This window comes from Corvus brachyrhynchos, unplaced genomic scaffold (genome assembly GCF_000691975.1).
Source record: "Corvus brachyrhynchos isolate BGI_N302 unplaced genomic scaffold, ASM69197v1 scaffold544, whole genome shotgun sequence".
Taxonomy (NCBI): domain Eukaryota; kingdom Metazoa; phylum Chordata; class Aves; order Passeriformes; family Corvidae; genus Corvus; species Corvus brachyrhynchos.
In genome coordinates this window covers 2,662,614-2,675,594 of record NW_008238325.1, presented here as the reverse complement: position 1 = coordinate 2,675,594, position 12,981 = coordinate 2,662,614, and the positions used below count along the sequence as shown (strand labels likewise).

The window sequence follows — 12,981 nt, the reverse complement described above, 5'->3', positions numbered from 1 at the left end:
CCGTGCCCAGCACAGGCTGAGGGAGCCGGGGCTGCTCAGCCTCGAGAGGAGCCCCAGCTGAGAGGGGCCCTCAGCCCTGGGTGTCCCTGGCTGCAGGGAGGGCTCAGGGCAGGGCCCGGGCTCTGCTCCGGGGCCCAGCAGCGGCACCAGAGCCACGGGCAGGGCCTGAGCCCAGCAATTCCCCTGCACAGGAGGAAGATCTTTCTTATGAGCACTGGAACAGAGACCAGACAGGGTGTGGAGTGTCCTCACTGGGGAAATACCAGATCCATCTCGACACAATCCTGTGCCGTGTGCTCTGAGATGACCCTGCTTGGGTGACAATGTAAATAGGATTGTAAGAGAATGACACCACCCCAAAAAACAACAGACCAAGAAACCCGATTTGGAACAAAATCGTAAAAACCCCTGTTCATTTCTGTCAGCCTGAGGACGGAACTGTTTGGAATCTGACAGCAGAACCAGACGCTGGTGTGTGGCTTCACCTTAACCTGAATTCCTTCATTCATCTCTTATTTCATTCCCTCTATTTAAACTGATGTTCAGGGAAAGGCATCAAAACCATCCCAGGACCACTCCAGGAGGGTTCCACGGATGCAGTCACCTCCCCCCGTGTCCGCTGGGGAATTCACCGAGCAGGCACAGCAGGTTCATCGTCCAAGGCCAGCTTGGAAGGGGCTTGGAGCACCCTGGTCTATGGAAGGGGTGGGACGGGATGGGTTTTAAGGTCCCTCCCAACCCAAACCAACCAGTGATCCCATGATACCATAGGATGCTGACGCACAAAAACCCACTCACTACAAAGCTCTAATTGTTTTTACCCTGATAATAGACCAAAATGAGCCCCCGGAGCCCAAACACGCCCCGGGGAACGGGGACGCGTCTCCCTTGTAATTTACATCCCTTAATAGAAGAAAATTTTGCAGAGCATTTTAAAATTCCTGAGGATTTCACAATAGCTGTTGCAAACCCAGGGTAATATAAATTCAGAGATAATGGACAAACTGTACTGCAAGTCAAATAAGGACAGATGAACAGTTTTGGAAAAAGAGGACCTTGCCATCATCCTTCCAAAAGACAGGATAAATACATTCCATGTCTTACCAGACTTATCAGAATCTATGAAATATTGAAATCCTCTGGGAAACATTTACCTTCGGCCGGGGTTCGGTTCCCTCAGAGCTCCCAGCCTCGCCCGGGGCCGCTGCTCCCCCCGCATCGCCCCGTGCCCGTGTGGCTCTGGCACACCGCGGCAGGGAGCGACCCGTGCGCCTCAGGAACTTACAGCTCTTTTTGGTAAAGCAACTTCTCAACCAAGCCTTGCAAGCTGCCTCAAGCCGCTGCTGTAGCAGGATAAAAGACTCGTTCTGTTTTTTTCTATCTAGTTTCCAAAAAAACGTGATTCTGGGGCGGTTGGGTGCTCAGTTTTTGAGTGCTCGCTTGGTCACTGTGTGAGCTTTCTGACACGCTTTTCCTTGGCCGTGTTCACAACCGCCTCTCCTGGCCGGGGTTGCTCCTGGGTGCTCCTCTCCTGCCTTGTTCTCGGCTCTTTATCTGGTTTGTAAGAAGCTGTGGCTCTGAAGGGTTCTTTGAGTTATCAGTTAGTCTCTAAGTTTTCTGCCACGTTTTTCCCCGGCCATGGTCACAGACTCCTTTCCTGGCCGGGGCTGCTCTTGGGGGCTCCAGTTCTCTCTGCCAGTGCTGGCGATGGATGTGGAGCTCATGGCTCATCCTGAACGAGTGAGAGCAGTTTCTGCCGGCACCAGGTCCCACAGCCCATGGACACCTGCATGAGACTCATGTCTGTTAAAGTTTCCCTTTAACATGTCTGTTAAAGTTTCAGTTTTGGGGCTGAGATAATGGGTTGGGGGCTCTTGTTTCAGTCTGGGGGATGGCCTGAGTTTGAGGGAGCTACTTTCCTGTTATACTTTGAAGTGTGAGTGAGTGTTCTTAGACCTGCTTAATTTTAATACCACAGGGAAAAAATTAAACTCTTGTAAAAACCTGTGCTGGCTTGAAAGTGCGAGATCAAGGCTCCTGGTTTAGGCTTGTGCTGCGTTAGTAGTGTGGGTGAAAGCTCAGGGCTGAGGGCTTGGACAGAGGAGCTGCTGCTGAGACTAGTACTCCAGGACGGGACTGGTCTGTATGGAAATGTGGTCTGTAAATTGCATTAATGACCTACCTGCGAGCATGTGGGTGTGTGAAATGCTGAAAAATCCCCTGATTCTGCACAAGTGGGCTGTTAGGAACCTGCACACTCAGTTTAAGGCGCTAGGCAGGTATGTGAGGAATAGGATTTGTGCTGTCCTTGGCTGGTAGCACAAGCCTGGTGCCAGTTCTAGAGAACTAATTCTCTCTAGCTCACTAGAGAACTCAGAATTATTGGGTTTTGACACCAGAAGAACAGCAGTGATGGAAGATTTTTGTCCTCCAGTGTTACTGTGGTAGAGCTGAGGTGGTGGAAGGAGGCTGACCCTCGGTGTGGCAGCACTGTCGGGGTGGCCACACGGCTCAGGTGGCACATGGGATCTTGTGCCATGTCTCTGGCCTGTGGTCAGGGTGACTTGTGATTTGAATTAGCTGAATAGAGGCTTTCTTCTCTCGGTGTGCACAAGCTTTTAGTCCCGCTCTTGGGACACTAGCGTGGTGCCTCTGCCCCAGCACCTGGACAGCCTGGGACAGGGCTCAGAGCAGCTGGGTCAGGGTGACTTGTGATTTGAATTAGCTGAATAGAGGCTTTCTTCTCTCGGTGTGCACAAGCTTTTAGTCCCGCTCTTGGGACACTAGCGTGGTGCCTCTGCCCCAGCACCTGGACAGCCTGGGACAGGTGTCAGAGCAGCTGCCACTGATGCCTTAGGTTTTAACTTTTATATTTTTCAAATTCTTTACTGCCTGGTGTGTAACTCTGAAGTTTCTTGTAGCCTGTTAATTTCTGCTCTCTCATGCTGGGCAGACATAACAAAGCCTCTCTGGTCCTGCTCTCCAAGGACACCCAGACCGTCCTAGGCCAAAAAAGTATAAACCAAAAGCCTCTAAAGGGGGAGTAAGCTGAGGGCAAAACTGAAGCTTTAATTGGAGAATTAACCCTGATATGCAGATGAACCAAACCTATAAAAGGGTGAGGAACTCGTGACCTGTTGTCCATCCTGGCAATAGCCTCTGGCTCCCGAGGGGGTACCTTTAAAGGCCTTTCAAATAAATACCTGCCTTTACTCCTGTCTAGTCTCCGTTTCTAGGAGGCCTCTTAAGGCATCACCACAGGAGATCTCAAGAACAGTGAGCTCTCCAGATATTTGTGCGAGTAGACCAGAGGACAAGGAGCTCTAGTCACACCTGTACTGAGGGGAGAAAGAGCTTTCCTCAGAGCCTGTTCAGTCCCCAGCAGGAAGAGGTGCTGGCTCCATAAGCCCTGTCCCTGCAGGAGCTGGGCTGTCTGGTGTCCTCTTAATCTCTGCTGGCATGCCTGTGGTGTACAGAGCTCAGCTGCCATGTTGGCTGCACATGAACAGCATCTGTTCCTTTTTGGATTTCATTAAATGAAGTTTCCCTTGGTAATTTTGGGTTTAAAACCCCTAGCCTTGGAACTGTGCCTTTAAATAAGTAAAGCCAGATCCTGTGCTGTCTGCTGCCTTTTTTCCTTTCCTCTTTCTGCCTGTGATTTATGGTAGCGTATGTTGGGCTCTCTTAGTCCTGAACCTCCTTGCAGTTCTACTTGTCTGGTTAATTCAGGGGAGTCTGGATCGCTGTCCTTCTTCTGCTGGGATCTGACGGAGGTGCAGGTTCAGGGTACAGACCTACTTACGCTGCTTTAACAATGTTTCTCAAGCTCCTCCTGATGTAACTTCGGGCTCTTTCTGTTTTCACACTTCTGTCTCCCCCACAACTGTTGCTCATGCTCCTGTTAACCACACCTGCCTGCCTAAAAGATCTCGGGGTAGGGCATTGAAAACCAGATTGATTTATTTATTAGTTACAGGTGTGGATGCTCGGCTATCAGTCCAGCTGAGCGGACACCAACAGTAACTTCTGTTTAGTCTCTTTTTATGAGACGGCTGCAGAGCTCTGTCCCTAAATGACACAACCCACTGCTCTGAAACAGTTAGACTTGCAATAAAAAAACAGCACTGCAAGGAATAGTGTCTTCCCCAAGATGGGCTCAGGAAAGAATAAGGATGTTGGTCTGTCTCACAAGAGCTGTTTATTTAGAAATTGCCAGGTGAAAATGCCCAGAATCACTCTAAAAATGATTCCCTCCCATGCACTGGAAGGGAGAACAGTCCTGGTGACTCTGCCTTACTGGGGGTGTGAAGGGGCCTTTGCTGCTCAAGTCTGCTCTCTTTCTTTCTACATGTGCGCTTTTTGTTGTGTAACCCAGGACTGAAAGCCATTAAGCGCTCCCCATCAGGCAACTTGGCTGCCTGAGGGACAAAATTTAGATATCTGATTTTAACCTGGATTTAGGCTTTTGAGGGATTTAGCACTATTTTTTTCCCCCACTTATGTCCTTTAATTAAGATAAAACCTCTTCCAGCTGGTGTGAATTTTGGAAGGTTCCAGTGTGTTTATTGGGAGATTGTGTCCTAGCAGGGTGATGCTCTCCAGAGTCACCTGTGACTGGTCTGGGGTGAATTCCTGCCCCAGGTGGAAATGCCTGAGCAGCATCGATGAGAACACAGGCGAATTCTGGGTTGGAGGTTCTGCTGCCTGCTCCAAATGAGCAGAACAACTCCAACCTGCCATCAGTAAAACTTGAAATGGAGCTCCAAGATGTTCGGAGGCAGTGTTTGCCAAAGTAAAACTCTTCCCAGTTTGTCCTTCATGAAACTGCATTGGCAAGGAAACAGGGTAAGCTGTAAGTTAGGGGAAGAGCACCCCAAAAGAAGTAAATTCTTTAGGCAGCAAATTTTTGGTGTTAGAGCATGGTTCATTTTTCCTTGGAGATGCTCTGATAAGGACACTTCCACGGAACAGCTGCCTCTTTTCACAATTTTTTTTTAACGAAGAAACTTGGCCTTGTGTTTTTTAGCACTCTTTCAGATTTACCCAAATTGGCCAACCAGCTCAGACGTGAGGGGCTCAGAGAGAACCACTGCTTTGTTCTGATGTGCAGTCTGCTCAAATGCTCTGTTCAAAATGTGTTGGGATTTTTTAAAATCATTTAGCAGCAACATTTGTTCTCAATTTCCCCTTTTTATCCTCTCCAGGAGGTAATGTCAAGTTAAGTTCAGCATATGAGGCAGCATGATGAGGAAAAACAATTTTTGTTTGATTTTGTGCTGCTTTGCCTGAGAAAAAGGCTGATGCTCTCAGTTCTCATGGGCTGTCCTGGGGTTCATGTGGAACTGGAAAATGGAAATAAAGATGGAGAGGTTGCAGATGGTGATCAGGGTGTATGAGCTCTTGCTTGTGGAAAGCTCTGCCTTCATTAGATCATTAGCATTTTTCTTCTGTAGTTTGTGCCCTGTTTGGTTTGGGGGATGGGGATGTCGTGTCTGTGTGGCTGCTTGGGGTGGGTGTGCTGTGCTGGTGTCCAGCCCCTTTATCTTGCCAGTGCCTCAACTGGTCCATATAATCTTCAAGATTTTTTTTTTTTCATTTTCAAGTTTCTTGGCTGGTCTTTGTCATTTTTATCATAAATTAGCATAGCTAATTAGCAAAGCCTTGCATATGTTAGTTGCTAAAGAGATCTGGCTTAGTCAGTGGGCTGTCAGTGTAAAGGCAGAGGAGGTTTAGGCTGGGATATGGGGAAACAATTCCTCACAGAAAGGTTTGTAAAGCACTGGCGCGAGCTGCGCAGGGCAGTGGTGGGGTCACCATCCCTGAGAGGATTCCAGAAGCGTGTGGAAGTGGCACTTGGCGGCACGGTTCAGTGGCACACACACTGGTGGGCTTGGGTGGACAGCTGGGCTTAGGCTGCTCGTAGAGGCCTTTTCCAGCCCTGTGGCTCGGTGGTTCCGTGGGATTGCTGACGCGGGTGCCGTTCACAGCCCGAGAACGCCGGGGCAGAGCTCAAGGATGGGCAGCACCACTACGAGGGCGCCGTGGTGATCCTGGACGCGGGCGCGCAGTACGGCAAGGTCATCGACCGGCGCGTGCGAGAGCTCTTCGTGCAGTCCGAGATCTTCCCGCTGGAGACGCCGGCCTTCGCCATCCGGGAGCAGGGGTTCCGGTACGTCCTCCTGCAGCCCTGCGCCTGTTCCCTGCTGTCTGTGCCCTGCTTGCCGCCTGGCTTCTCCTGGGCGGCAGCTCCGGTGCCGGGAGTGGTTCCACGGAAACGCCTGGGCTTTGCTGCTGCAGGCACTTGGGCACAGACAGCAGTGTTGTACTTTTGTCTCTCAATGCCTATTTGGACATCAGTTTCTTAATGTCGTTTTAATCATTTCAATTCCTAAGTATCATTCAAGAGGTTGCATTTTAAATATCTGCCAAAATGTGGATGATTTTGCTGTTTTGCCTGTTGAACTGGGGTAGCTGGTAGTCAAGGAAAAAAGGTTTTTTGGCTTCTAAAAATTATTTTCTTACTTATTTTTTTAAATTTAACTAACTAACTTGGATACTGAAGATATAATAAATCATGCCAGATGTTTCTGGGAAAGCAGCTAAAAAAACGCCTTAACTGACACTGCCACTCATTATTTGCAGAAAAAAAAAGGTCTCACAATTATTTAGTACTTTGTACATTAATTTTTCATGTTTTACTAGGCTTTTTAGGATACAGATCTCTTCTGGGTGGGGAGAATAAATACCCTGAAGTCTACAAATCACCAAAGATTTGTACTTACTTGTCAGTTTGGTACAAATCCAGAAATATGGTACGCATGGGATTTTGGTTGTGCTCAGTAACAGATAAAGACAGTGCTGCAGAAGTGCATTTTTCCAATCAATGGTAATTAGTGAAGCAGTAAATAGTGTATGTGTTGATGCAGGTTTGCAGTGGGAAGAACTTCAGAACAGTTGAAAGTTCTTCAGAGCGTTGGGATTAGACCTGTAGGACTTGTCATTGCAAATAGTTGCTCTGAAATGTGGCAGAGCCTCTTCATCCAGGTCACTTCTCAAGGTTGGGGTGGTGGTTTCAGGTCACCCAGGCTGGTCAATAGCTGTGAGTGTCCAGAAAACCTGTTTGTGTCCTCAGTGTCCGTCAGTCAACAAACCCAACAGATCAACAATGGTCACTGTAAAAATGAGCCTGTGGTTTTATTTGGTGTGTATTCCATGTCTGGGAACAGCCAGGTTCCCACGTTACAGCTCACGCATGGAATGGGCCGAGGAGCTGCGCTTGGGGCTGTGCTGAGGTTTGAGATGGGCAGCAAGAGCCAACATTTTGCTAAATCCTGTTTACATGCCATGTTTAAAAAGCCAGCCCCTCAATGCTCAGAATGCTCTCTAGTGACAAACATCATCTAAATGTGGTGTGAACATGAGCATTTCCCCCAAGATCCTGGCTCTGCTTTTAGTCTGGACTCTGGCAGGAGTCCTGATGTCGGGGTTTCAACGCACACATTTTCCCCTTGGTGTTTTTGTGTGGTTCCTGAGGTGCCTGTAATCCAATGCAAAGGAGCTTTCCAGAGCTGGGTCAGGTTGTTTGGGAAGGGGTTTAGGGTAAACCAGAGAAACATATATTCATACCAACACAGGCAAGTGTGCAGGAAATTACAGGGTGCTGCAGGAAAGCTTGCAAAGTCTGCATCCTGTGCTGGTTCTGACTTCTCTCAGCCTCAACTCTTCTTTTTTTTTTTTACTGTAATACTTGGGCACATTGCAAACCTCTCCATATTATGTTAAATTTCAATTGGTATGGAAAAAACCCAGGTTTTTAAGACTCTACTTTCTGACTAGAGCTGAGTATAACTATTTTGACTTCTCTTAAGAATGCTCAATCTATAGTGTGGCTGTATTCCTTTAATTCCTTCCTAGAACCCAAGGGAGCAGCTGGAGCTGGGCCAGGGCAGGCTCAGGCTGGAGATCAGGGAAAGGCTCTTCCCCCAGAGGGTGCTGGGCACTGCCCAGGCTCCCCAGGGAATGGGCATGACCCCGAGGCTGCCAGAGCTCCAGGAACATATTCTGTGATTCTAATTAATATTAAATAGTGTTCAGTACATCTGGCACTGGAGCAAGTGCTTCTGCACGTGGAGTTATTTGGAGCAGTAATACCAGCAGGCATGGACACTGCTCAGGCTCTTTAGGGCAGCTCAAGTTCAGGAAATCCAGCGTGTCTCCACGCTGACCAGAAGTGCCTGTGCAAGAACAGCAGGGAGGAGCTCTCAGGATGGTTCGGTGTAAAACTACACCCACGTCAGCTGTGCTGGTTCCAGAGCTGGCCTGGAGATCCCAGCAGGCAGGGAAATAAATGCTGCCTCTACCAGCTCCATCCCTCCAGCTCCTCGCTCCTGGACTGTAGGGGAGCTGGAGGGGCTGCAGGTGACCTCAGTGCCTGGGCTTGGTCCTGCAGGGTTGTTTCTCTTGGTGGCACAGGCAGGTGTGGGCAGCACAGTGCCTGTTCCTGCTGCTCAGAACCAGAAAAACTCTGTTTTGTCAGTACTTGCACGGAACTAATGCTGGGAGAATTATTAGATACATTTAATCCCATTTATGCAACTTCTGTCTCGTTGGTTTTGCATTTCTGGCTCGGCACAAGTTTGATGTTCTCTGTGAAATAAACAGTTCTGAGTCCAAGGTCTGGTACAGCCCTGCTTGATCCCGGGCTGAGGCCAGAAGTATTGCCCAACTGGTGCTTCTGTAGTTCACAATCTTGTAAATTATTATGGTTTGCAAAAACTCTCTCTTCCCCTTTGAGATGGTTTAATTTTCTCTTATAGTGTGAAGTATTAACTCCAAACCCCACGTGATTGCGTGTATTGCCCTTGGAATTCTCAACTTGTTGCTAATGCCATCTCTGCATAACCAGAATGGTTTAAGGGACTTTTTTTTTTCCATCAGATTTAGGAATTTGGGAGTGGATTTTTTGACTGCAGCTCCCCTCCAAATGTCACAGACTTCATAAACTGTGTGTGTGTGTATATATATCTATATATAAAAATATATATCTTTGTGCTATACTCTGCATTTATCCCAGCCATCCTGCTCCTCTCGTAGCTGATGGTTGGCTGTGAGGAATTTAAAATACAGGCACTTTTAATGATGGTTTATATTTATCTTTGTTTAAACTGGGGAAATACCTCCCTGAAAACCTGCTGGATTTGACAACAAAAATCAAGCCACACATTATGATATCTGTGTTAAAATGTCTGTTAGAAAGTATCTGTTCTAAGAGTGGTATGAGACAGTGTCAATGCTGAAAGTAAACAGTGTATTTGTATTAATGATCTCTTCATGTTCTGTCTGCAGAGCTATCATCATATCTGGAGGACCAAACTCTGTGTATGCAGAAGATGCACCATGGTTCGACCCAGCCATATTCACAATAGGAAAACCAGTGCTTGGGATCTGCTATGGGATGCAGGTGCTGTTGGGAGATAACACAGAGTCCTTGGGGTTGGGAAGGAGCTCCAGGAGCGAGTGCAGCCATTAAATCTGCTTGTCCACAGCCACCTTCTAGGCCTCATTTCTGCATGAACTGAAGGTGCAGTGCTGAAGGAGCTGCTTTCCAAACAGAGGCAGTGCCACAGGGGCATTTAATTCACAACCTGAGCTCACTGTGTGTTCCTCTCTTGGCTCTGCCTTCTCTTGTAATGGCCTTAAACTGAAGGAGGGCAGGTTTGGATTAGAGATGGGGAGAAATCCTTCCCTGGGAGCGTGGGCAGGCCTGGCACAGGGTGCCCAGAGCAGCTGTGGCTGCCCCTGGATCCCTGGCAGTGCCCAAGGCCAGGTTGGACACTGGGGCTTGGAGCAGCCTGGGACAGTGGGAGGTGTCCCTGCCCATGGCAGGGGTGGGATGGGATGAAGTTTAAGGTCCTTCCAACCCAAAGCAGTCTGGGATGAGTTACAGAAATGGTTTTTCTTTGCTGCAGTGCTGTGAATTGAGTTCCACACTCCCTGTTCTTGCCAGAGTAAATATAACCTGTCAGTCACTCATTAATTCTGCCCAGCTGGTACTGAAGAAGGCACCTCTCCTGGAAACAGGTGGAGCAGTGTTTCAGACATGGTCTGTTTCTAGCATAGTTCTTGAGAGTGCTTAACACTTCCTCACAAAAAGAGAAATAACCCTTACTTACCTTTGGACTCACTGGTGATCCTGCAGGGATCTGGTAGATCCAAGCTGAGCACAACAAACTTGCAGGGAGACAAGGGCTGCTTTAGGTGCATGACTTCTGCTCATGCATCTTGTTTTTTCCAGGGTTAGTCACAAAATAAACATTTTATTGAAGGGAAATAATTCAAGGAAAAACTTTATTCAAGGGAATAAATTCAGGTTTTTGACGTGGCCTCAGATACTCAGCTGGTTTGCAGAGCAGCCGTTTCTGAGGGAAGGAGCTGTGCACTATGGAATATACATTATTTTGCACATCTCTGCCTCTGGGTTTTTGCTCCTTGTGTGTGGCAGTGGCCCCCAGCTGTGCTGGCAGAGGGGAGCGAGCCCAGTACGGAGCAAGGATTCACTCTGAAGAGAATTCTTATACCTTTGGAAAACAACAGGAATGTGGTGAGCTGTTGCCAGTTGGAGTGAGGGATGGAGTGATGCAGGTTGTGAGGTGCTTTCTCATGGGGTCCTTTTGCTCTGCAGATGATGAACAAGGTGTTTGGAGGGACGGTGCACAAGAAGAGCGTTCGGGAGGATGGAGTGTTCAGCATTACCCTGGACAACACCTGCTCACTCTTCAGGTGCACAGACATTTCCAGTTCTCAAAGCAATATCAGTCTGGGAAAGGGTGTCTGGATGGGAGGAAGGTTATTAAAAAAAGAAAAAAGAGTGAAATGAGCTGATAATTGCTAATAAGTCTTTTACAAGTGTGGTCACAAATAAGCAGGTTACTCGTTGAGACAAATACTTAGGCATAACTTTCCAGTTGACTCTAGAAAAGCAGGTGTATTTTCTGAGAATATTGTGTAAACCCCTTATTTCAGAGTCTTCATTGAAAAGCTGTAAGTGCACCATGACCTGAGAATATTTGAGTTAAGCTCTTGTCTCCTGCTCTGCTGTGCTCTTGTATTTGTTGGTGCCCATCCAATTTTGGAAAGGGCACAGAAAATCCGACCCCATTCTTCTACCTTCCTTCAAAATTGCATTGTGATGTTTTATAAACCAGAATTAGATTTCTTGATAATTTTGTCGATGGCTCTCAAGTTCCTTGTAAAAAGTCTGGACATTTACTCATCCCTGGTGTTCCAGTTCTATTATCTTCCCTCTGTAGAGCTCCTGCAGAACAGTCTGATGTGCCCAAATTGTCCTGAAAACACATAGTTTTGAACAAGAAAAGTTCACTTTGTTGAAATAAAATGCAAGACTCCCAGCATCCTGATTGACTCCAGATGGCTCCCCACGTCCAGCAAGGGACTTCAATACTGAGGTGTTTGTAAGGAGAAACCCACAAACCCTTCAGAACTAAGATCAGTTCCCTCTTGCACGAGGAGTGTGTTGTACAGAGACTTAGGCAGCTTCCAAGGGAAGCATAAAGCTGCAGATGGCTGTTCCTGGGAAGGAAATCCTGCAGACATTTCAAATGCCCTGGTCTGCCGAGATGTGCTTTTGTTGGAATCCCTCAGGGCATCTCTTGGAAAGGCAGGGAGTTAGGTCTTTGTTCTTGAACTGATTCTAGTTTTTAATCTTGGTGTAGGGGCCTTCAGAAGGAAGAGCTTGTGCTCCTCACTCACGGAGATAGTGTGGATAAAGTAGCCGATGGATTCAAAGTGGTGGCACAGTCTGGGAACATCATAGCAGGTATTTATCTTATCCTGAATTTGTCTGTTGATAATGTTGGTTAAAGGAAAGAATCATGGCAGACAGGAGTTAGAGCCAAATGGGAACAGAGTAATAGCTCTTGTTACTTAATTGCCAAATAAATGAATTGTTTTTAACAGTTCCTGGTATATGTTTGTATGTCGAGCTGTCGTGATAATAAAGAAATAGACTTTACAAGGAGTGGTCCTGATTTAAATGTGGTTAAAAGTAACATTATTTATATAGTTTGTTGTTTTAAAGCATGCATGTGTTGTTTGTCTCAGAAATAAAATATTCTGTGCCCTTCAGGCAGGGGAGAGGGAAACCTGCACTGTGGTGTGCAGTGCCAGTGGAGTTTGGGTTTTGCACTGTAACAGTGCAAGTCAAGCACTGTTTAATTATTAAAGCTTTATTAACTTGTTATGTATTTAATATTGCATGAATGTTCAACTGAGCAAGAATAATGTAGGTACTGAAAGCAGGGTTTTAACATCACACAGAGATTGGCGGAGGAAATTGTGGGACCTTAGAATTTGGGTTTTGAAAGCCACTGGAGTTACTGAATCCCAGAGAGCCACTCCGAGTCTCTTGCTTGACTTGGGCATGCATTCAGTTCCAGCTTATTTATTTATTTTTGTTTTGTCATGTATACCAGGCATAGCAAATGAGTCTAAAAAACTCTATGGAGCACAGTTCCACCCTGAGGTGAGCCTCACCGTGAACGGCAAAATGATCCTGAAGAATTTTCTGTACGATATTGCGGGATGCAGCGGCACCTTCACCGTGGAGAACAGAGAACTCCAGTGCATCCAGGATATCAAAGAGAGGGTGGGCTCCTCAAAGGTCCTGGTGAGTTGAGTCAGAGCTGGGGGCTGATTTGCAGAAACACTGGCAGTTGCTGGGGTTTGGGAAGTGGGGAATTGGCGTGGTTTGGGTCATACATGGCCAGGTTTTTGGGGAGTTGCACAGCTGGGGCAGTGCATTGTCTGTGCTTTCCTTGACTGCTCTCCCTGTCCCAGCTGCACCTCAGCTGTGTGCTAACACGTTCCCTGTGGCCAGCTGACCCAGTGTGGGGTTCTTCCCCTTTCCCCTCGCCAGGTGCTGCTCAGTGGGGGCGTGGACTCCACGGTGTGCACGGCACTGCT

General features: G+C 47.5%; 1 protein-coding gene across 1 annotated transcript in view; it reads left to right on the top strand.

The window, feature by feature from the left end:
- Positions 1-2,190: 2,190 nt before the first annotated feature.
- The window catches only part of GMPS (guanine monophosphate synthase), a 22,012-nt gene continuing 11,221 nt past the window's right edge, over positions 2,191-12,981 (top strand). Inside the window, exons 1-7 of the mRNA XM_017734410.1 lie at positions 2,191-2,279; positions 5,975-6,169; positions 9,346-9,460; positions 10,682-10,779; positions 11,733-11,836; positions 12,492-12,685; positions 12,935-12,973. Of these exons, the coding sequence (XP_017589899.1) occupies positions 2,191-2,279; positions 5,975-6,169; positions 9,346-9,460; positions 10,682-10,779; positions 11,733-11,836; positions 12,492-12,685; positions 12,935-12,973 (834 nt within the window). The remainder of the gene's footprint in view (positions 2,280-5,974; positions 6,170-9,345; positions 9,461-10,681; positions 10,780-11,732; positions 11,837-12,491; positions 12,686-12,934; positions 12,974-12,981) is intronic.